At 66.0% G+C, this 23,590-nt stretch overlaps 1 protein-coding gene across 7 annotated transcripts; it reads right to left on the bottom strand.

The window, feature by feature from the left end:
- Positions 1-275: 275 nt before the first annotated feature.
- ULK1 (unc-51 like autophagy activating kinase 1) lies at positions 276-23,233 on the bottom strand. 7 transcript variants are annotated; one of them, XM_064578172.1, is made up of 29 exons: positions 22,906-23,233; positions 21,558-21,650; positions 21,433-21,474; positions 13,174-13,206; positions 12,839-12,875; positions 11,977-12,150; positions 11,821-11,894; positions 11,492-11,593; positions 10,406-10,464; positions 10,233-10,315; positions 9,755-9,805; positions 9,532-9,620; positions 8,673-8,826; positions 7,795-7,855; positions 7,606-7,695; positions 7,018-7,140; positions 6,324-6,531; positions 6,113-6,176; positions 5,523-5,791; positions 5,319-5,411; positions 4,860-5,050; positions 4,453-4,562; positions 4,231-4,374; positions 3,692-3,885; positions 3,431-3,603; positions 3,229-3,347; positions 2,866-3,023; positions 1,857-1,992; positions 276-1,772 (listed from the first exon to the last, which is right to left on the bottom strand). In XM_064578172.1, exons 1-29 carry the CDS (start codon positions 23,014-23,016, stop codon positions 1,717-1,719), a joined length of 3,291 nt encoding a protein of 1,096 aa, XP_064434242.1. In that variant the 5' UTR covers positions 23,017-23,233; the 3' UTR covers positions 276-1,716. The 7 variants fall into 7 exon arrangements, with proteins under 7 accessions (XP_064434242.1, XP_064434243.1, XP_064434246.1 ...); XM_064578173.1 differs by having other exon boundaries at positions 6,113-6,199; positions 6,324-6,472; positions 22,906-23,231; XM_064578176.1 differs by lacking the exon at positions 7,018-7,140 and having other exon boundaries at positions 6,113-6,199; positions 6,324-6,472; positions 22,906-23,232.
- Positions 23,234-23,590: the final 357 nt, after the last annotated feature.

The following is a 23,590-nucleotide window of genomic DNA, read 5'->3' on the forward strand; positions in this document are numbered from 1 at the left end:
GTCAGGGAGGATGTGGAGGAAGCAGGCCCTCCTGCACCCCAGATGGGGTGGACGTGGAGCTGGTTCCCCTCTCAACCCACACCCTCCTCCCAGGTGTACCCCCGGGACTGAGACTGCGACCCTGGTGGCGGGGGTGGACGCAGCCGTGAATGCACGTTGGAGCACCCAGTGTGCCCTGGGTGGGCGGTCTGGGGGGCACACGCAGGCCGCTGCACGTCCCCGGACGCAGTGCGTGACGTTAGAGATGCTGACAAACCCGCGTCAGCTACGCCTGCTCAATTCCAAAGGTTTATTTCCTTCAATGGTATTACACGATGTAATGCAAATGGGGGGGGGGGGAATCACACAAAACTCCTGTAAAGTAGACCAAGGGTCGGGTGCGGATTCGTGGAGGACAAGACCAGCTGGCAGCACACACGCTGGAGGCAGGCACGTGGTGGCCCGCTGCACGAGCCCCCTCCCGTGGCACCAGCCTCCCGGTGGCCTGGGTCCCAGCCGACCGTAAAGCAATAAATATGCACAGGTTCCGTGCAGCAAGGAACCAAGTCACTGGCGGACGAGGCAACGACTCACAGGGCTGCTACGAAATCCAAGCACAGGGGCAATATTTCAAGTATTGCAAAGAAAGAAACACAAAGATGCCCACGTCTTGATGTTAAGACCTTAAACCCCTCGCCCAGGGCGCCTGGACTCAGGCGGGCTTCCTCTGCCCTCTCCCCACCAGTCTCCCCCCAGAGCAGCCAGGACCCAGCCTGCGGTGGGGGGGGGGGGGGGGGGGAGGGGGGAACACACGACTTTGACTTTGGCATCAAACCCACCGTGAAGGCTGGATAGGAGGCTCTGCAGGAACCGCCCCCTTGCCCACCCACTGCCTCCAGGTGGGAAGGGGGGCGGGGGGGGAGGGCTGCCCTCACAGGCACCCCTGCCTCCACCCACATCCACATAACGCTGAGCACCCACCTGGCCCTGCCCCACCCTTCCTAAACAAACATCCTAAACTCCTACAAATTTTCTTCTTTTGTTAAAAAAAAAGCTGCAGAAAAATAAGACACGTTTCAGGAGTAAAGTGTAATAGACTTCAACGTCTGTTCTGGGTTCAGAAAGCTTGGTGCTTCGTACTGTCCGTCCCTAAAAGAACATTTAAATAAGATGTCTGTGTCTCCCCGGGGGATCCCAGGCAGCAGGCCCCACGCACACGCGAGCCTGTCAGTTCATATACGTGCGTCTGTATGTAGGTATGCACACGCGCCTCCTAGTGCGGCAGGGGACTGCGCCTGCATAAAGTGCTCCGTGATTCACAAAGCTGGGTGGGTGGTCTCGGGGAAGGAGGGGGGCCAGGAGGCCACACCGTTTCCTGGGCAGAGCGGCTCTCGGGGCCTCTTCCTGTCCTCAGCACGGCGGCCGGCATCAGGGCTGCCCCGGGGTCTGGCTGGGGTTGGGGGCCGGCCACAGGTGCCCACCCGCCTTCAAGGAGGCCAGGAGCTCAGCCCATCGGTGAGGCAGGGCGACCGGCCGGATTCGGGTTGTGTGGAGCCCTCCCAGCGCCCCGAAGCTCAGGCCTGCAGCTCGGGAGCCCCGCTCCCTCCCTGACACCAGCAAGCAGCACCAAGGCTACAGGCCTGTCCCTTCGAGCCTGGCCAGCTGGCCACCCCCAGCCTGGGGGATCGGCAGAGGAGATCCAGCCCCCTGGGCACAGTGAGCCAGGCACCCCACAGCTCAGGCACAGATGCCGGTCAGCAACGCCGAGAGCCTCCGCTCAATGCACAGCTTGCCTGCAACGAGAACGGCACTGTGAGCAGGACCCTGCCACCCGCCTCTCCCTTGAGCCGTCCCCTGGCTGGCCCGGCGGCACTCACACTTGGCAATGTTCTCCACGTCCGCCTGGTCAGTGAGGATGTGTTGCAAGCCCTCCATCAGCAGCAGAGCCTTGTGGTAGCGCTGGACACAGTCCTCCCGGCGGTGGAACATCTCGTCCAAGGCGGCCGACTGCACCTGCTCGAGGGAGGCCAGGGGCTGAGGCCAGCTGCCCCGAAGCCCACACCAGGCACAGGGGGCCGGGGGGCCGGGGGGCCGGCCGTCGCGGCACACACATCGGGGGTGTGGCACGCGGGAACACTGCCGCGGGCCTCAACAGGGACTCATGCGGCCTTGGGCAGCCAGCTGGCCGACACTGCCCCAGGGGGACCAGCAGCCCCGGGCAGACAACGGTCACCGCTGGGCAGGAGGAGACAAGCTCTCCCCCAGACCTTTGTGCAGACTGCACATTTATGCTACACAAATGAACGTTCTCAAAAACAGCCACCACCGGGCGCCTGGGTGGCTCAGTTGGTTAAACAACTGCCTTCGGCTCAGGTCATGGTCCTGGAGTCCCGGGATCGAGTCCCGCATCGGGCTCCCTGCTCCACGGGGAATCTGCTTCTCCCTCTGACCCTCCCCCCTCTCATGCTCTCTCTCTCTCTCATTCTCTCTCTCTCAAATAAATAAAATCTTTAAAAAAAAAAAAAAAACAGCCACCACCTCAGAGCCAACGCTTCTTAGGCACAAAGTCCCCAAAGACATGGAAGCGGAAAGCCGGGGCCCCCTGCGGCCTCGCCGCCCGCGAGCTGCATGCTTCCGGAGGGGCCGCCTGCGCCGGCCTCTCCTGGAGAACACTCACCCACTACAAGGCTTGAGAACCAGGCCTCCTGCCTGGACCCAGCAGCCAGACAGGCGTCCAGCACCGGGCTGGGCCTGTGGAGGCCGGGGGTCAGCGCTGACCGCCGGGCAGCATGAAATCACACCCCCGCCCGCAGTCCAGCAAGCCGTGGACGTCAACGGCCCCCCACGGCCCCCACCACCGCCGTGCCACACGCCACGCGGGCCTACCGTCTGCACCGCGTGGCTGAAGATGAGCTTCTCGGCAGTGACACTCTGGATGCGGTCCAGGAGCCGCTGCTTGTCCAGGAAGAAGCGCTGCAGCCGCAGGCTCAGGCCTTGGCAGGACACCACGCTCGCCTTATACAGCTCGTTCAACTTCCGCACCACTGCGGGCAGGGGCCGGGGACGAGGGCAGCCTCCATCAGCGCAGGACCCCCGCCCCCCGGGGCCACCGGCCACCCTCACGTCGCCGGGAGCTGGGTCGGCCCTGCTCCAGGCGACCCCCAGGAAGGGCCTTCCTCGGCCCCCTCCCACCCCTGCCTGTCCACGCTCTCCAGCCTCCGTCGCTGCCCCTGGGGGCGCGGCACTCACCCTGCTTCACGGTGGACGACAGACACAGCTTGCCGGCCCGGATTTGGTCGATGGCGGTCTGCAGGCCCGAGGAGAGCAGCTCGGCCACCTTCAGGTAGAGCACCAGCTGCTCCGCGAAGCTGGAGGGCGGCGGACGCGTGAGGCGACGCCAAGGCCCCGGGCCCCAGGCCGCCTCCCCCCCGGCCCCGCAGGGCCCGCGCACCCCCACTCCCGGCTCAGCAGGCTGATCTGGTCAGCCACCACGCTCTCCTGCAGCTGGTACTCGGGCCCCCCGGCCGCGTCGCTGGCGCTGCCCCTCAGGGCCGCGATCTCCAGGACGTGCTGGACGAAGACGAGCGTGAAGCGCAGGCTATGCAGGATCTCCGTGTGCTCTTGCTGCAGAGAAACGGGCTGCTGAGGCGGCGGCCGTGGCCCCCCGCCCTCCCCGCCCCAGGACCTGCCGCCCACAGCCGGGGGCCCTCACCTCCATCAGTGTCTCCTCAGGGAGGTCAGGGGCCTCGAAGGTCACAGCCCCCTCTAGGTTGGCGGTGACGGGGTCGGCGAAGCTGCAGCAGTGTCCGGGGGCCGGGACCTCCGGGGCGGCCTCACTACAGGCCCCGGGGGCCAGGTGACGGGCAGAGGGGGAGTTGACCGAGCCAAGAGAGCTCGAGGAGCCCACTGCAGGCAGAGGCCGGGGGCAGCGATTCAGGACGCAAACCCCTTCCCGCCAGGTCTGGATGCCTCGGTCTACACTCCTCCCCTGCCACCCACCGCGGACGCCCTGCCCCCCCGCTGGGGGCCCTCCGGTCCAGAGGCGGGAGCCGTGGGCGCATCCGAGCCCTGAGCCTGGGACCCCGACCCGACGAGGACAGCCTGCCCGGGGCGGCTGCAGACACGGTTGCTGTGAGCACTACCCACGCCCCACGTGTAAGAACGAGGCCACCTCACGCCCCTGACCTGTCCGGGCCCCTCTGCAGCGCCGTTTACACCCTGCGGCCTGGAGGAGCACCGTGCAGTCCTCACCTGACAACATCCTGGCACGGGGACCCTGGGGCGGCGTGGTCCCGCTGGGGGGTGAGCCCACGGTGAACACCACGGGAGACGGGCTGCTGGCCCCCCCAGAGCGGGCTCCCGGGTGCAGGTTCCCTCCGAGGCCAGCAGAGGGCGCTGCAAGAGCGGGACGAGCGGCTCAGGGCCCGGTGGTTGGCGCCCGCCCCCCGCCCCGCCGGGAGCCCGCCGGCCCACCGATCTCCATAGGCTTCTCCTGCAGGCTGTCCGTGCTCCCCGAGTCAGGGGCCTGGGTCCCAAACGCAGCCTTGAGGAGCAGATCAGTGAGGCGGCCGGTACTGAGGGACCTGCAGGGTGAGGAGCCGTGAGGAGCCGGCCCGGGGCCCCCGCCCCGCATCGCCCAGCCCGCCTGCCCCATCTCACCAAACGCCAGGCACACACAGGGCCTCACATCGGCTGGCCGTCTCCTGCCCACCCTGGCCGCAGGTAGTGTTCCCCGTTATCACACAGGCCAAGTGCGCCCAGATAGGGTCACACAGGGAGGAGGCGCAGACGGGGCCCCTACCCACACGCAGGTCTACTCCCGGCTTCTCCTCCCAGACAGCGAGCCAGCAAGCGTGTCGGGAGAGCCCCTTCCCACGCACCTGCCGAAGGGGCTCTTGTCCTCAGTGGGCCGCAGGCCGGGGCCCAGCTGCTGCCCCTGGAAGGGTCCTGCCTCGGAGAGGTCCGGCAGCGTCCGGTTCCGGGGGGGTGTCATGACCACACCCTGCCGGGCCAGGAGGGTCAGCAAGTTCTGGGAGCTGGGGGTCTTGGGGAAGTCGAAGGCAGGCATGGCCTAGGAGGAGCAGGTGGGGTGCTCAGACAGACCACCATGAGGGCGCTAGCAGCCCAATGCTGGCACCTCTGCGGCCCCACGCTTCCATCACCCGGTCTCTGCAGCGAAGGCACGAGGCCTTGTTGGCTGCAGGAAAGCAATACAGGCCCCGCACATGCCAACCCCCAGGCACACGGGCGCCCTCGGAAACGCCGCCTGTGTCGCTAACGGGCCCGGCCCCGCTTCACCAGCAAGGACGCCACAGCAAGGACTGAGCTAAGTGTCTTGCCCGGAGCGGTGCTGGAGCCTGTGGGGCACCTTCTGCGTTTCCGGGGCCCGAAGCGTGTCGCACGGGAATCCTGCCAGGAGGGTGGCCGACAGCCTGGGCAGGTGGATGGGAAGGGGTCCTCGGCACAGAGCCACACTCTGAGGGCTTTTCCCAGGACCGGTCACTTCCTCCCTGCCCCCCCCCCCAGCTCTGTGGCCCCGTTACCTTGGTGGGGGAGCCCAGGATGGGGGGCAGGGGGTTGCGCTGCAGGAAGTCAGGCAGCTTGGGCGAGCCTCGCAGGGGCCGGCAGGACTGCAGCCCGTGGGCTGGCTGCGGGGGGCTGGACTGAGGGTGGCCGAACGCCGCCCCCAGGGGGTCCGTGGGGGGCTTGGGCAACTTAGGGCGGACGACGTGCAGGTCGGACAGGTTGGGAGCACTGTGCAGGCGATAGCCCAGCCCAGCGGCGTGCGGGGAGTGCTCGGGCGCAGAGGAGCCTGGAGCAGGACAGGACAAGGCCTGGTCACTACCTCGTGGGGCCTGCCCAGCCCAGCCGCCACCAGCAGCAAGAGGAGCGTGTGTGTGAGGCCCTCGAGTCTGGGCTCCTCCCCCCACCCCGGCTGCTCGGCGGTGCGCCTGAGCAAACGGGCGCAGGTCATACCGCACGGCGGATGCAGACACTGAGGCCCAAGTGCCGCTCCACAGCCCAAGGCCTGAGCTTGTCAACAGTGCCCCAGGACCCGACCCTCCCTTCCCCATACGAGTGACCGTCGTGAGCAGGAAGCTGGCCCCTGCCCCTGGCCCATGCCCACACCTACCCGCACGAGGGGATCTGCCACCCCGCATCTCGGCTCCTTGGGGGGAGGGTGCCCCGCTCCAGCCCTGCCGTTCAGGGAGGATTCCAACTTGAGGAGAGAGGAGTCACCAGGGTCACGCCCCGACAGAGCCAAGTCCCCTCCCCTGCCAGCCCAGCCCGGGGAGATGCCCAGTCCCTCGTCAGAAGCTCCCACCAAGGGCCTTCAGGTTCACCTTGTGGAGACGGTGTGTAGGGCCGGCCCCCACCCAGGGAGAGCTTCCTGGCCAGGGCAGCTCCGTGCTCGGCGTGGGATGGGGGTGACGGACTGGCCCGGGCAAAGCCCAGGGGGCTGGTGCTGCCCGACCTGCAGATGGCGGAGGACCTGGGGACAGGAGCAGGCACGAGGAGATGAGGGTCACGGCCACGCCAGACGGCTCGTCCCTATCCGTTCAAATAACGGGTCTCACTCAGGAGCCTCCAGGAAGATTGGACCACTCACCCTCCTGCCTAGAGTGATAACTAAGAAGTGAAGACCCCAGTGTTCCCCCTGGGCATCCTCTGGCCTGAGGTCACAACCACTAGCCCACAGGATCTTCTGTAAATTACGAAAAGAAAAGGGAGGCTTCTCCTCCTGCTATGTTTGTTGAAACTCATCAAAAATCAACACTGGGTTTTGTAAATTCATGATACTTTACTAACATCTACCAGATAGTTGTCCTAATAAACCTAAGACCTCCGCACATCCGTGAGCAGGGGCGGTGAGACTTACACAGTGCACAGCCTGCACAACTGTGCATGTGGGACAACCCTGTACCACTCCAAGGAGGCTGCAGGGGCTTCTCACTACAGCTCTCCAGGGCATGCCCTTTGGCCCCAGGGGACCCCTACATTCACGGGGGGACCAGAGGTGAGGGGGACCATGCTGACCGTGTGGTCTGGCACTGGGTGGGCGACTGCAGGTTCTGCTCAATGCGCTGGTAGTTGCGCACCTGCGTGGGGACCGGGATGGGGACGGACACGCCGCACCTGCTGCTGGAGGGGCCGGCCCGGCTGCGGTGGGAGGAGAGGCGGGGGGGTCAATGGAAACAGAGCACTGAGCGGAGGCCCAGCCCCAGACACAGTGCAGGACACACCCCCGAGGCCACCTGCTTCCTCAGCTCTGCACAGGCCACCGCCACCATGTAGGCAGCCGGGACTGTCCACGCCCGCCCCACGCACCCCGGGCCACAGGGACGTGTGGTAGAAGGCCAGGCTGGGGCTGCTCCCCCGCTCGGCTCCGGGGACCCGAGCCCACCCGGCCCCGCAGCTCCCCCCCACCCCACCCCCAGGTCTACATCCCTCCCGCCACAGCCCCCCCCTCCTGGGCCACCCACGAGAAGCCCAGTGTCCTGCAAGGCCTGAACCAGGACAGGACCTGCGGACACAGTACCGCCTGCAAAGCCCAACCTGGGGCTCAGAGCCCTGACCCTAGCTTGGGGCCCTGCACGGCCCTGTCCCACCCCAGCCCCTGCTCACCCTGAGGGGCTGGGAGAACTGCTGCAGGGTGGGGAAGGAGATGGGGTCCGGCCACGGCTCTCCAGGCCAGCGGAGGCCACCAGTGAGCTCCTGGCAGGGACAGATAACATAGACAAGGCAAAGGGACAACCGGCAAGGACCAGCATTTCCCTCTCCCCAAACCAGGAGCGGGCAGGGCAGGGGGCTCACCCGCTACACATCAGACTGTCCGGGGGGGGCTTGGCACCAGCCGCCTCGGCCACCAGGTCACCTGTGGACGAGAGATGAGTGAGGCTCGGCCTGGGTACCTGTCACATCAGGACAAGCGTCCACTCCACGCTCCTAGGCCACCTCACCCACCATGGCTCCCTGATGGCCCCACACTCAATTCCAGACAGTGGGGGGAGGCTCCAGGCAAGGAGGGGAGAAGGCAGCGCTCCCAAGTCCCCACCTCTGTCCCCCAACCTGACCGGACCTCAGGGCTCTGAAGGAGACCCTGAGTGAGCTCTCCATACCCCAGCCTTCAGCCACCTCCAGGCCGGGCGCCCAGGGCTCCCAGTCTGGGCCTGACCTCTGCTCTGGGACCCTGGGTCCCACACCTGCCCCATCAACCTCTCTCACGGCCCTGTCTCCCGCTCACTGCCCTCCTGCCCCTGCCCTGGGGGTCCAGGGCCACTCCAACTCAGCCCTGAGTCCCAGGAGTCATGGGATGGCCACAGGCAGCAAAAGGAACTATCAAAGCCCAGGGTCACGAGAGAAACTTTAGAGCCCAGGACGGAGTTTTGGGTGGTGCTGGGCCTGTCCCTGAGGCCTGAGAAGCAGTGCTCAACAAATACAAAGCTGGCAGCAACGCCCTCCCTGGGAGCAGACGCTCCAGAGGGTGCAGAGGGCAGGCCCGAGCACAGGGACTCAGTCCACAGACCAGCCACAGATAACTGGGACGATGTGGCTTTGACTCCACAGGCAAGCTGACCTGGCATGGGAGCTGCCAGAACCACCCTGAGGGCACACAGGCGGAGAATTTCGCGAGCACGCGCACACACACACACACACAGAGCTCACAGCCAAAGCAACCCCTAACCCCCGACCTGGAAACTGGGCCGGGACCATGACGAAGTCATCCGTGTCGCAGGACGAGTCCTTACTGCTGCCGCCGGAGCCCCGGGAGCCCTGCAGGAAGCCGGCGGCGTCGGCCGGGGAAGTCAGCGTCTTCTGGAGCTGCTGCTGCATCTCTCCCAGGGACTGGGGGTCAGAGGGGAGGCCACTGAGACTCGGCCCCGGGGTCGGGGGAAACGGGGCTGCTGGGTGCTGACCAAGGGCTCAGCGTGCCCTCCTCCCCATCAGGTTCTGCGTGGCCTGCCGCCCGCCAGGCCCGGGCTGGGCCCCACAGCGAGTCACCAGATGCAGCCACCCAGCTCCCACCGGGCTCCATCAGTCCCGCGAAGGCCTGAAAGGGGGGCCGCTCTGCGCTCAGGACATAGGGCATCCAACGTCTGCCCTCGGCGTGGGCAACGGCGGTCCTCCCTACCACGGGCCCTGGCACCCCAGCTCTGTGTGCACCCCCAGCAGGCCTCGCCCAACCCCTGCCGAGGGGCTGGGGACACGAGCTGGGGGGCGGGCTCCCGGACGCAGGGCCACCCCGCTGCCCTGCCCACACGTGCACAGCACACACAGACCCGCGCCAGGCAGGTCGGCCTCCGGGATGCGAGCGCTGGCGTGGGGGGCCACGAGAGCTTTTGCCAACTCGTCAGGCTCCAACGTTTCCCACCCCAGCCCCTGCTCACCCTGAGGGTCTGGACGTGTCTGTCCGCAGCTGGTGGGGCGGCCAAGAGCAGGAGAGCACCCACCTTCCTGGGGTTGACAGCAAGGGACAGCCCTCCGCATGACTTGCACGCAGCGCCAAGCCCCGGGGGGAGCAGCCCGGGGCCCGGCCCGGCGGAGACTCACCGGAGGGGAGGCCAAGTGCGAGGTAGAGCTGCTGCTGGAGCTGCTGCCGGACCCCGAACTTGGGTACGAGGGCACAGGCACGGGGGGGGCTGGAGGGGGCACAAGTCAGCGCGCGGGAGGCCCCCACCCCCAGCCGGGCCAGCCCAGCAGCAGCAGGGGCGGCCCCTCACCCCCCGTGGGCCCCACCGTGGCCGCGGGGCCCCAGGAGCCCCAGGGGACTCACACTTCTTCACGGTGGCGCTGGCATCGAGGAAAGGGTGCCGGAAGAACTCGTCTGCGGGAGGGAGGACAGCAGAGGCCTGAGCAGAGCCCTGACCCCAGGGCTCCCTGGGGCAAAGATGCTGTCCCGCCCCCCCAACTGCCGCTGGGGCCTGAGCCCCAGCAGGCCTCGGCGCCCGCCCCGGCCGGCACCGCACCAGGCGTGCAGGGAGACGGCCCCAGCTGGGAGCTCCTCTCCTCCCCTGGCTGGGCCCCCCCGCCTCATGGGTTTTCCCAGCGGCGGCACTTCCCATTGCAAAACCGGGGTTTCCACAGCCTGGGCTGCTGGGAAAGCGCTGTGGGCACCCGGGAGCTGAGAGCAGGGGGCATGCAGCCAGGATGCGGCACGCCAACCCAGTGGGCCGTCAGGAGTGGACACACGCTGTGGGCCACGACATCGGGCTACACGCTGTGGGCCACGGTGTGACCGGGGGGCCGCTCACCAAAGTCCATGCGGTCCTTGTGGTTCCGCTGCAGCAGGGCCAGCAGCAGCTGTCTCAGCGGGGCCGACGTCTCCCTGGGGATGCTGGGCGGGGCCAGAGACAACATGACCCGCCGCCCGCCCGCCCACCCAGGGTCAGCGAGGGGCGGGGGCGGGCAGGACCCGGGCACTTACGTGGGTACCAGTGTCTTGTTCCTCTCATAGAAGAGGCGAAGGTCCTGGGGGCTGCTGGCCTGGTGGGGGACGGCAGCGTGAGCGCCCCTCAGAGCCTCCAAGCCCTGTACGAGGCCCCCCAGCCACGCCGGCAGGCCAGAGCCCTCGGCCAAGCACCACAGGCCCTCCAGGCTCCCAGGGATGCCCCCTGCCCCCGTCCAGGCTGTAAACCACAGGCACCACAAAAGGGCAGCCAGTCGGGCCAGAAGCCAGGCGGCCAGGCCTCCCTGCCCCCCAGGGCACACCAGTCAGGGTGATCTTGGGTGTCCGGTGTGACTGGATGTTTGCTTCTTGAAATAAAACAAGAGTCCATGCACCTCCCCCAGCAGAGGACCGCAGCATGAGCTCTCCCCTCGCAGCGGGCACCGCATGCCCTGGGGAGCACCTGGTGGGCACGCGTGTGGTCAGCCATCTGCGCTCACCGCACACCGCCACATTCCAGGCACCGTTCCCGGCACCAGCGAAGAGCCAAGAGCAAGAGAGCGCCCCACCTTCCCGGGGTTGACAGTGAGGGACAGCCCTCCGCATGCTCATGCAGGGAGGAAACGGCAGACAGGGAGGGGGGCAGGGAGCTAGGGGCCAGCCAAGAAGCCGAGGAGCCAGCTGGCAACAGCTGAGCGCTGCGTGGTCAAGCCAGGAAGTCCCGACGGGGTGTGCAGCCCAGCACGGAAGGCTCAGAGCCCCCAGCCCTCCGGAATCCCACTGCTGAGCAGGCCGCTGCTTTTCACAGGTGGTGCTCCCCGGGGCCTGACACCCACTCAGTGCCTCACGCCGGCAGGGCACGGCAGGAGGGAGGGCACAAGGCTGGGTTCAGACATGCACGTGGGCACACACGGATGCGCTCCGGAGCTCGCCGACTCCAGCCTGGCCTGCGGCAGGACGGGGCCCCACGTGACCGCGTGGTGGGGAGCCACGAGACCACCTGCCTCTCGTGAGCGAAGGCCGCGGGCCTGCAGTGCTCTGTGGCTGCGCTGGGACCCAGAGCCGAGTGTCGGGTGCAGGGTGCGAAGCGGCGGCCAGCCCACGCCTGACCTGGGGCTCGCTCACCTGGAAGGGCGCCTTCCCCGTCAGGCACTGGTACACGATGGTGCCGATGCTCCACAGGTCTGCCTTCCCGTCGTAATGCTGCGACATGATGACCTCGGGGGCCTGCGGGGAACCCAGCGAACAAGTCAGCCCTGTGGCTGGAAGGGACAGTCGGGCGGCAAGTGAGCTCGGGCGCCAACACCAGCCAAGCGGAACAGACCAGAGCCCCCCGCCGCCCGACTGCCACGGGTGTGGTCGAGAACAGTGCGGCCTCGCCGGCTGCAGCCGACATGCGGCGGGGAGCCCACGACTCGCGCCTCCCACGGGCACGCGGCTGGGGCGCCACCTACCATGTACATGGGCGAGCCGCAGAGCGTGGCCGCCATCATGTTGCTCTGCAGGTACCGAGCGAAGCCGAAGTCGGCTGCGGGAGAGGGGGCGCGTGAGGGGGGCGGCCCTGCCCCCGGGCCTCCCCGCACGCCTTCCCCCGCCGGCCCCGGCCTTACCGATCTTGACGCGGATGCTGTTGGGGTTGGCGCGGCGCCCCCCGGGGTTGGACAGCAGGATGTTCTGGGGCTTCAGGTCACGGTGGATGATGCCCTTGCTGTGCAGCAAGTGCATGGCGCCCGCGATCTGCTGCAGGAAGAGCCGGATGGTGTCCTCGCTCAGCGTCCGCATGGCTGCAGGGACAGGCGACTGGGGTGAGGGGCCACAAGCCCTTCGGGGACTCCCTACTCCACCGCTGCCGCACCGCGCCCCCGGCCCCGCCCCTCGCTCACACCACGGCGCACGCCCGGCCCGCCGCGAGCCCTTCTGCTGCGGCTGCCCGGCTCCGGGGGTCCTCGTGGCCCTGAGCCGCCCGCCGCCACGCACCGCTGCCCTGTCACACCCCCTTCTCTCGGGTCCCGTTACTTCTCCGGAGCCGCCCCCACCCCCACTGCAGGTGAGCCCCAGGGCCCGCCCTCCTGAGCAGAGGGATGCACAGACGGATGCGGAGGCAGCGACCAGGAGAGTGCCTGCCCCCCACCGTGGCAGGGTCCTGGGGAGGCCCACCCCTCCGTGGTCAGCCAGGCCTTGCTGGGGGCCCAGGGTGCTCAGGACAGCCCAGCACCCTGCCGGGCAGCCGGGCAGGTGCTTCGGGCCCCCTGCAGGACCAGGCGGCCATCAGAAGGCACCGCATCCCCACAAAGCACCTAGGGCCCTGCTCCCAAGGGGCCTTCCAGACCCATCTGTCCTGAGAGGCTGTTCCACCTTCCACAGCAAGTGCTGGGGGTACGGGAAGACCCTCCACCTCCGTCAGGCTGCCTTGCAGGCTGGGTCAGGGTGAGACTGGGCATGCAGCCCCCTGGCCAAGGGGTGTCCACTCACTGTGCAGGTAGTCAGCTAGGTCCCCACCGTTACAGTACTGGAAAAGACCATTGGCACAACCTGGTCAGTGGCCCTTCCTGGACCGCCCACCACCCCACACCTGCTCCCTTGCCCCCAGCCTCCTTCCTGGGGCAGGTGTCCCCTGCAATCCGTAGTTGAAGAGGTCAGTGGGGGGCTTGATCACCTCAGGCACCTGCCACGGCCACGAGGGTTCCCGATGGGGTGGCCCTACGCCCACGGACATGCACCCAACCTCTAACCCCCAGGTGACAAGGAACTGGGAGCCAGGAGTGTCTGGCCTCCCTGTCCTCCCAGCCGGGGCTGCAGGAACTCACCTCCATGACCAGATAAACAGAATTGGCCATCTCCTGCAGGACACAGAAACAGCAATGAGACGTGGAGAGAAGCACCCCCCGCCCCCAGCAGTGCTCCAGGAAGCCTCTCTCGGCCTCAGTGTGACCCACGGACTCGGCACCCACGCCCTCGACACGCCCCCTGGGCTGCGAGCGAGGCCAGGGAGCATGGGCAGCGGCCGGCTGGCTGGGCCCAGGGCCTGCTGTACCAGCGCTTGGCCCCTTGGGGAGTGGCCAGAAGACGAGGACCTGGGCTGTGATTTGTTTTTGAGGTCCTCTGCACTGGGCTTGACTGACAAGAGCGGCAGCCGATCAGAGCACTCTTATTTGCCAAGTCTGGGGAAGAGGCTGAGGTCCCGGGAGGGGTGTCTGGGGTGGACATGGACACTGCCTCCAAGGTCCCAGTCAAAATCAGGGTCAGCCCAGCCCTGAAGTTTCAACAGGGCTCAGCTTCACGTTCTACCCACCCAGTGGGGGACCCAGGTCCCCAGGAAGGACACAGTCGAAGTATGAAACCCTTGACCCACCAATCTCAGAACCACCCCCGACGCCAGGATCAAGGATGCCAACAGGATTACAGCGGGCAGCGCCAGCCAGGCCATGGGGGGGAACACCCCATGTTTAAATGTCAGCACCCCCCCCAGAGCTCCACCAGCAGAGGGTGTGAGTCCAGGACAAAGACAACCTGGGCAGCAGGAATGGCGGGGCGCACTCTCAGGGCCGGGGCAGGCAGACCTGCTCCAGCACGCCCCCACCCTGCGTTCCAGGCCTGTCACTGGGAGGGGGCGGGCTCGCCCCACTGGTCCCTCCAGGCCAGCTGCAGGGCAGAGATAACACAGGAGCAACTCCAGGAGAGTCCCAGGTCACAGGCCTGGGCCAGAGGGGCGGGACGCAGAGAGCGCACCGCGGAGGGAGGGAGGGGCTGCCGGAGGGGAGTGGGACGCTGGCAGGCAGAGGACCCAGGAGAGGGCAGAGGGCGGGCGGGAGGTGAGGACCTAGGAGGGGCAGCACTCGGCCCTCTGTGCTGGGCGCGCCCCACAATTACTCCTCACCAATCAGCTCCGGGGAGCACTATGAGCATTCTGGTCCCAAGTGGCCCAGAGAAGCTAAGTCCCTTGCCCTGGGCCACACAGCAGAGGGGCAGAGCTGGGAGTCAGGGCCAGGAACGTCCAGAAGAGCCCCAAACTCACCCCGCTGAGCCAGGACAGGCAGGGACAAAGTGACAGACAATATAGAGACAGAGTGTCCCCAGGGAGTGACCCACCAGGACTGGCAGAGATGCCAGGGCTGCGTGGGAGCAGTGAGAGCAGACCCCTGGCCTGCCTCTCTCTCCCGCAAATGTGGGAGTGCCCTAGACCCCACAACCGCCTCCCCTGAAAAGAAGGCCCCCACAGCAGAAGTGACGAGAGCCCCCTTTGTACTCAAGAGCCCGCAGGACCCCCAACAGGGCCTAGGCCCTGCTCCCACCCCTGCCCCCACACTTGAGCCACAGCAGGCTTCCAAAGGGGATGGTGGATACCCTCCCTCCAAAGACCCCACCCCACAGGCCCTAGAGGCCCCTGGCTCCTACCCGCCCCTGCGCATCCCCCAGCCCCACTGGCCCACTGTTCCTAGTGCTCCCCAGGGCCTCCCTCCTCCCCACAGGCCTCCCCAAAGGCCTCCTGTCCTGAGAACACCCTGAAGCCTCCCTGAGGCTTGTGGATCCTCAGTGGACAGTCCGTTAGCAGTGGGCCAGAGGGCCACCGGGGCTATGGGGACCTAGCCTCCTCCTCCCCACTCTGATCTGTCCCTCCGCCTGTGGCCTAGGATCAGCCTCACCTCCAGCAGGCCCTCCCAGGCGTGGAACACAAGAGGGCCAGCAGGGAAAGAACACAACAGGGCTGGGGCCAAGGGTGGGGAGCCAAGCCAACCTCGCATGGGGCATTCAGGCTTGGGGTGACCCAGGGAAGCCAGACTGGGGTCTCCCATGACCCCAAGCCAGAGGACAGCTTCAGACCAGCCCCTTCCTGCTGGCCTCTCTCGCCCCACCTGTGACACCCTAACTCCACTGGCGGGCACAGCCCGGGCCAGTTCCCAGGCGAGGTCAGGAAGCACGCCCAGGCCTGGGAAGGAGAAGCCAGCTCGAGTGTGTCCTCAGCCTGCCCCTGTGGCAACAGCAAGCCAGGTCCTAAGAGAGCCCGGCAGCACGGCTGCCAGCCCTGACAGGGACCAGGAGAAGGCCCGGGCAGCATGTCTCCCTGCCCCTGGGTGGGGCACCTTTCCAGACAGGCTCCATGCCCAGGCCCCTCCCAGGGCCTGCTGCCCCATCCACCTGGGGCCACGCTGTCCATCACTGCTGGGTAGCCCCCATCCCTCCCAGGGAAGCCAGCTCTCCGGGCCCCCCCCCAGCACTCCCTCGGTGGCCACGGCTGACCTGCCCCTGCCCAGCTCACTGCCCACCCACAACCCCACTGGGCCTCCAGTCCCACTCCTGCTGGCCTCCACACAGCTACACTTGGTTTGCACTGGCTCCCTTGGGAGTGAGCGGAGACCACATAGGCTCCAGGCACCGAGCCCCCTCCCTGGGGTCGGTCTAGATTCAGTCTACACACTTGAAATGACCAGGATCGCTTCCCTCCTGGAGGAGGCAGATGGGAACTGGCGGCCTACTCTCACCCTCAGGTGGCAGGTTCTCAGAAGCTCATTATAATGTTAAGATGGAAACGTGAACGTGGCCAAAGCAAGGGCCCTCCAGACCCCGTGACCTAGGAGGAGCGCACCAGGGCCGTCCTCACAGCCCCACGGCCAGCTACCCCCACGCCGCAGTGCCCTGCTGCCCTAGGGACATGGCGGGTCCCGTCCGTGTCACAGCCCACCCCAGGGGAGGAAACAGGACACGGTCACACGGGGGCACGGGAGGTTGGGCAAGGGAGGGGCAGAGCGGGGCGGGAACCCTCAGTCCAGACCACCCCACCGTGCAGCCCCCAAGAAAGGGGGTGATGAATCCCAGCCTGAGCACCTGACGTGCACAACAAGGCAAAGCCTTACAAGGACATAAAATGGAGCCCTCTTCATCCCCTGGCAGGGTGCCCACAGGCCCTGGGGACAGGGCTGGCCCGAGCGTCACGGCTAGGTGTGCTGGGCAGCCTGGTACGAGCATCCAGGCACGTAGGAGGCCGCCCCGCCATGGGGCGCTAAGGTGCTTTGCCTAATAGGATCCTGGTAGGCAGGCGGGCCCTGACCTAGTTAACCCCTCGGACGTGGGCCCTCTTGGCTCGGGAAGGTGGCAAAAGCTCCAGTGGGGGCCATAACACAGCCGCCCAGAGGAGCAGGGCCGCTCCCCGCCCCAGGCGGGGCTCTTCCAGCCAGCTCCCAGAGGGAAGGGTGCCCAGCCCCACCCTCCTTCCTCGGGCAGCCTCCTGCAGCTGCCGGCAGGCTGGCCCGCCCTCTGCGGCACCCTCCTGCCCGCACACTCGGCCGGCCCGACTCGGGACACAAGGGGAGACTCTCAGGGCAGGGGAGGCGTGAGCCGGTACGATCCCTCGGAAAACAGAAACCACGTGCTCCTCCCAGAGACACACCAAGCCCCGGTCGCCACACACCGGTCACACGGCAGACGTGACCCACACAGATGCCCACAGCAGCTCCGTTCTAGGGCACTGACCAAGACGGCTGACGACGGGACACCACACGGCCACAGAGCCCCCACACCCCCAAGGCCGTGGCGAGAGCACACAGACAGGCAGCAAGCTGGGGGGGTCCAGGGCTCGGAGGCGGGTGGACCGGGAGAGAGACGTGCCCACAAAAGGCAGCACAACGGACCCCACCCGCACGGAGAAACTCAGGGGCTGAGCTCCTGGGGCCAGCCACGTTGGAGTTCTTTCCTCATCTAAGTGCTTAACGAAGCATTTCATGATCTGCGTCTCCCACCGCCCAGTGTACGTTATACTTCAAAATTCTAAGTCAGGGCGCCTGGGTGGCTCAGTTGGTTAAGCGACTGCCTTCGGCTCAGGTCATGATCCTGGAGTCCCGGGATCGAGTCCCGCATCGGGCTCCCTGCTCAGCAGGGAGCCTGCTTCTCCCTCTGACCCTCTTCCTTCTCGTGCTCTCTGTCTCTCATTCTCTCTCTCAAATAAATAAATAAAATCTTTAAAAAAAAAAAAATTCTAAGTCAAAAAAATTTTTAAGTTAAAAAAGATAGATGAGGGGCGCCTGGGTGGCTCAGTTGGTTAAGTGACTGCCTTCGGCTCCGGTCATGATCCTGGAGTCCCAGGATCGAGTCCCGCATCGGGCTCCCTGCTCGGCAGGGAGTCTGCTTCTCCCTCTGACCCTCCGCCCTCTCATGCTCTCTGTCTCTCATTCTGTCTCAAATAAATAAATAAAATCTTTAAAAAAAAAAAAAAGATAGATGAAACAACAGTAACGCAACTTTGCGGGCATTTCCAGAACTGCCTGGACCGTCAGGCCTACTCATCGGCCCCCAGCTTGGAACCTGGTACCGAGGGGCTGCGACCCAGTCCGCATCCTGCCCACCTTCCCCCCAGGCCCAAGGCCCCTCTCAGCAAGGAAAGGCAAGGCGGAGGACTGGCACTGCCCAGAAAGGCCCTTGAGTAAGTCAGCAGGAGGTAGGCTGGCTCTGTCTGCGGCCGGGCCAGCTGCGAGTGAGTCACGTCCAGCTGTGGGAACAGCCGGCCTTGGGAGGGGGAGGGTCACTGTCGGCGAGGACTGTGAGCATCAGCCCCTCTCCTGGGCCGTGCCGGGCACAGTCCTAATCCTGATTCCTGCCCTGGGCAAGGGCCACCCTCCCTGGGCAAGGGCATGTCCAGATACCATCTACCACAGAGAAGGCCACAAGCTCCAGCCACCTCTCCACGGGTCGGGGTGGGGGGCCCTCCTCAGGGCAGAGTACAACCCACCCCCAGCATCCACATCACCTGATAAACATCCCTATTCCGTAGGGTCACACAACTACAATAGAAAAGTAAACAATCTCAGAGGAACTATTTGCAGGCCATCACAAAAGAGCTTTCCTTAATATGTAAAGAGCTCCTACAAATCAATAAATAGTATTTACACAGCATATATTATACAGCAGACGCAGTTCTCAGCATAACCACCCTATCACACAGGTGTACCGTCACTGTCTCCCACTTTACAGGTGACACTGAGGAGCTTGCCCAAGGTCAGTCACTCGAGTAAGTGAATGGAGCACCTGGTCTAAGAGAAAGACAGTATGGTTCAGGACCCATTCCACTCACCATGGCGCCATCCAGCCTCAGTAAAAAAAGACCAACAGGAATCATGCCAAAGGCAGGGGGCATTCCTAATACTCACACACTGAGACGCTGAGCCTCACTCACAGTAAGTGAAAAACACTGAGATGTCATTTTCCCCCAAGATCAAAGTCTGATAACCGACCTCCTGGAAAGGATGTGGGGAGACTGGCCCTTCCGTACGCAGCCCTGCTGCAAGTCCAATCCAGCCTTTGGGGACCACAATTTGGCAACTGTCCCAAACTAGAAGCACACGTCCCTCTTACCCGGGGATTCCTAGGAGTCTACACACCTGGCCAAAACTGAGTGCCAGGACAGTCACTACCATACTGCTGCCATGTCACAACCCCAGAAAAACCCACGTCCCGTCAGTGCGGGACTGGCGAGGTCAGCTATGGAATGTGGGGCAATGGAACCCAATACAACCGCAAACAACGCCCATCGCCACGTTGTAACAACAGCTAACAAGCACACAGGGCTCACCGTGGCTGTTTCTAGTCAACAATTGCAGGGTCTCTACCACAGAAAGAGACGGAAACACAGACACCTTAAGACACCCATCCGGGGACACACAGCTGGTTTAGGGTTAGAGGAGTTTAGAGCCAGGATTGGAACTAGGTCATCTAGCTTCAGAGTCTGGGCTCTGAAGCACTCTGCTCAGGGTTGGGAACCTTGCCGGGAGAGGGGTGGGATGTCTCCCACATAGAGGGAGACAGAGATCCCTCCCCAAAATACAGGCTCAAGTGAAAAAGGCACTGACTGCGCAGAAGTGGATGGTGTGATGGCAAAGCCATTCGTAAGAACGTGTTCCTGCCCCTGGAGAGATCCAGAAACCACCAATGTCAGCGTGGGGGCCAGCAGGGGGAGAGAGGGGTTACCTTTTCCCAGGTCCCCTCTTATAATCATTTTTTTAGCCCAATTATGTATTACCTAGTTTAAGATTTTATTTAGTTGACAGAGAGAGAGAGACACATGAGAGAGGGAACACAAGCAGGGGGAGTGGGAGAGGGAGAAGCAGGCTTCCCGCTGAGCAGGGAGCCTCATGCGGGGCTCGATCCCAGGACCCTGGAATCATGACCTGAGCCGAAGGCAGACGCTTAACGACTGAGCCACCCAGGCGCCCCGACTCTTCCTAATTTATTTTTATTTTTATTTTTTTAAAAGATTTTATTTATTTGACAGAGAGAGACACAGCGAGACAGGGAACACAAGCAGGGGGAGTGGGAGAGGGAGAAGCAGGCTTCCCGCTGAGCAGGGAGCCCAGTGGAGAGCTCGATCCCAGGACCCTGAGATCATGACCTGAGCCGAAGGCAGACGCTTAACGACTGAGCTACCCAGGCGCCCCAACTCTTCCTAATTTATTTTTATTTTTATTTTTTTTAAGATTTTATTTATTTGACAGAGACACAGCGAGAAAGAGAACACAAGCAGGGGGAGTGGGAGAGGGAGAAGCAGGCTTCCCGCTGAGCAGGGCGCCCCGACTCTTCCTAATTTATTTTTATTATTTTTTTAAAAGATTTTATGTATTTGACAGAGACAGACACAGTGAGAGAGGGAACACAAGCAGGGGGAGTGGGAGAGGGAGAAGCAGGCTTCCCGCTGAGCAGGGAGCCCAACGCGGGGCTCTATCCCAGGACCCCGGGATCATGACCCGAGCTGAAGGCAGACACCCAACGACTGAGCCACCCAGGCACCCCCTGTATTACCTAGCCTTAAAAGCCATTTTTCCAGGGTCCTGTGTGTCTCAGAGGAGTCTAAGGACTCGGGGGCCACTGCACACCCCAGGGGGTGAGGGCGCAGAGCCCCAGCGGAGGCCGGGGCCTCAGAGGGGAGAGGCCACGGCCTCCACGCACTTCCTCCGAACAGGGGAAGCCGAATCGCTGCCGACACTACAGGAAGAAGCACTGCTCACGGCCAGGTGTGCGGCCCAGCCAGGATGGGGCAGGAGGGAGAGCTGGGTTCCCAGGGGGGAGGACAGGGCAAGGGGGGGCAGGCACTCTCCTGGCCCCGGGACACCGCGTCTCGGTAGCCCAGTGCCCAGCTTCCAGGTACTCGCCGGCACACTGGACCCGTGCCCTCCCATGTCACCTCACGTCCCCCGAGGCCACGGCCTGGCTCTCAAGGGGGAGGGAGGAGGCCACTCAAACACAGACAGCTGGGTTGGGAACTTCCCCTCAGCCAGGGGCTGGTCCCGTGGCCTCAGTAAACAGGTTTCAAAACCATTAGTCAGCACTCTGGCCTGCAGATCCGCCTCAGGTTCCCAGTCCCCAAACTGGCTCTCCAGGGTCCCGGACCCTCACCGAAGCCAGGCTCCACCTGTGGCCCCGGGGGCGCTAAGGGGACCCGGCGGGGGCCTCCCGAGCCGGCTGGGCCTGAGGTGGACCGCCTCCCCGTGCCGACGGAGGCAGCCGGGGCCACACGGCCCCGACTGCCAGCTAGAAGGAAATCTCCGCGGGGCCCCTCCCCTCCCCCAGCCTGACGCAGGGAGGGACTGGCCAATGCCAGGCCGTTGGAGCAATGTCAACAAACAAGCCTCCGGCCCAGACAGGTGGGCCAGGCCGGCAGCACCGTCCTGCCCTGGGCCTGCACGGGGGACAGGACCCACGGTCGGGGCCACTGGGTCAGACAGCCCCGAGGCCCCCGCCGCAGCTAGCTAGACCTCCGTCAGTCCAGGAACGCGACGCGACCCACGGTGCCCTGCTGGGGCCGGCGGGACTCTCCCCACATATCCAGAGGAAGCCGGCGAGAGAGAAGTCTCCAGGGTCCTGCTCAGGCCTCGCAGTTGGGCAGGCCAGACAGCGATCTATACCCAGGGGTGCCCAGTCCTCCTCCCAACACGAGATCCTGGCCTAGAACCTTCCCCTACCGACCAGGGTCTCAGCACCTGGCTGGCCCGGGACCCAAGCTCGTGGGGCCTGAGGCTGTGCACTGGCCAGCCTGGGAGAGTAACGCACCCCCTCCCCACCGCCAATGCAGCCCCGGGCCTTACCTGAAAGTCATACAAAGCCACGATGTTTTCATGTTTCAATTCCTAGGACAGAAACCCAAGTTTCTTAGGATCAAGGCTAGCTCACCCACCACCCCCTCCCCCTACCACTTCCAAAGCCCGCTCACCTTGAGGATCTTGATTTCCTTCCCCAGCAGGGTCTGGGACTTGGCGAGGTTTTTCTTGTTAATGCACTTGACTGCGACCTCCAGGTCGTGCTTCTGAAAACCAAGCAGGGATGCTCCTCAGGGGCCTGGAACCCAGGAATCCGTACAGGGCCACCCCAGGCCAGGTAAGCGCCTGGGGAGGGATTCCGGTGCCAGTGGCAGGGCCCCAGGTGGGGGGTGGAAGAGACGGGGTGTCCGCGGATGTGAGGGTGAGGGACCCCGGGGTGTGGGGATGGGGAGGAAGGGCCCGTGGGGGGGTGGGCATGAAAACCCCCGGGGTGTGTGGTGGGGACGGGGGGCCCGGGTGCGGGGAGGGGATGGGGGATGGGGGTCCCGGGTGTGGGGCGGGGATGGGGGATGGGGGTCCCGGGTGTGGGGCGGGGACAGAGGGGTCCCCGGGTGTGGGGCGGGGGTGGGGGACGGGGTCCCCGGGTGTGGGGCGGGGATGGGGGACGGGGTCCCCGGGTGTGGGGCGGGGATGGGGGACGGGGGTCCCGGGTGTGGGGCGGGGATGGGGGACGGGGGTCCCGGGGGTGAGGCGGGGATGGGGGACGGGGGTCCCGGGTGTGGGGCGGGGACAGAGGGGTCCCCGGGTGTGGGGCGGGGATGGGGGACGGGGTCCCCGGGTGTGGGGCGGGGATGGGGGACGGGGGTCCCGGGTGTGGGGCGGGGATGGGGGACGGGGGTCCCGGGTGTGGGGCGGGGACGGGGGACGGGGGTCCCGGGTGTGGGGCGGGGACGGGGGATGGGGGTCCCGGGTGTGGGGCGGGGACAGAGGGGTCCCCGGGTGTGGGGCGGGGATGGGGGACGGGGTCCCCGGGTGTGGGGCGGGGATGGGGGACGGGGGTCCCGGGGGTGGGGCGGGGATGGGGGACGGGGGTCCCGGGGGTGGGGCGGGGATGGGGGACGGGGGTCCCGGGGGTGAGGCGGGGATGGGGGACGGGGGTCCCGGGTGTGGGGCGGGGACAGAGGGGTCCCCGGGTGTGGGGCGGGGATGGGGGACGGGGTCCCCGGGTGTGGGGCGGGGATGGGGGACGGGGGTCCCGGGTGTGGGGCGGGGACGGGGGATGGGGGTCCCGGGTGTGGGGCGGGGACAGAGGGGTCCCCGGGTGTGGGGCGGGGATGGGGGACGGGGTCCCCGGGTGTGGGGCGGGGATGGGGGACGGGGGTCCCGGGGGTGGGGCGGGGATGGGGGACGGGGGTCCCGGGGGTGGGGCGGGGATGGGGGACGGGGGCGCCCCGGGCGTGCGGCGGGGCGGAGGGGCGCCCCCGCGCTGGGGCTCGGTCCGGGCCCGCCGGCGCCCCTCACCTCCCGGTGGCGCCCCTTGAAGACCACGGCGAAGGCGCCGTGCCCGATCAGGTCCTTGCGCGAGAACTCGAACTTGCCCACGGCCTCCAGGCCGCCGCGGCCGGGCTCCATGGCGCGGGCGGGCGGCTCAGGCGGCGGCTCGGGCCGGGGGCGGCGGGCGGGGGGCGCGCCCCATCGGGCAGGCCGGGCCCGCCTCCAGCCCCGCGGGCCGCTCGGGGCGCCCTGGCAGCCCGGGCTGCTGATCCGGATCCCTCCGCGGCTGCGACTGCGGCTGGGGTTCAGACTCCGGCCCGGACTCCGACTGGGAAACAAAAGAGCCGCGGCCGCCGGGCCCCAGAGCCAGAGACGCCGGCGCAGGCGCAGTGAGCGCCGGGGGGGCGGGGCTGGGGGCGGGGCCTGGCGGGGCGGCCGCGCTCTGGGGGCGGCGGGGCGGGGCCTGCGGGGGCGGGGCCATGGCGGGTGGGGCGGGGCCAGCACTCGACTCGCCCCCGGGGTAGGCCGGGGTGGGGGGTGCGGGGAGGGGAGGGGAGGGAAGAGGGGGGAAGGGGAGGACCCCCCCCCGCGACCGTGCCCCCGTCCCCTGTCCGCTGCCTCGTCTCTACACAGGCGCATTAATACTCGGACGTGGCCTGTGTACCCCAGGGCTAAGGACCGCAAAGAATAAATCGGGCTGCTTTAGAGCTGT

Source organism: Mirounga angustirostris, unplaced genomic scaffold (genome assembly GCF_029215605.1).
Source record: "Mirounga angustirostris isolate CCGP_5_RB_7025 unplaced genomic scaffold, mMirAng1.0.hap1 SCAF_14, whole genome shotgun sequence".
In the NCBI taxonomy this organism is placed as follows: Eukaryota; Metazoa; Chordata; class Mammalia; order Carnivora; family Phocidae; genus Mirounga; species Mirounga angustirostris.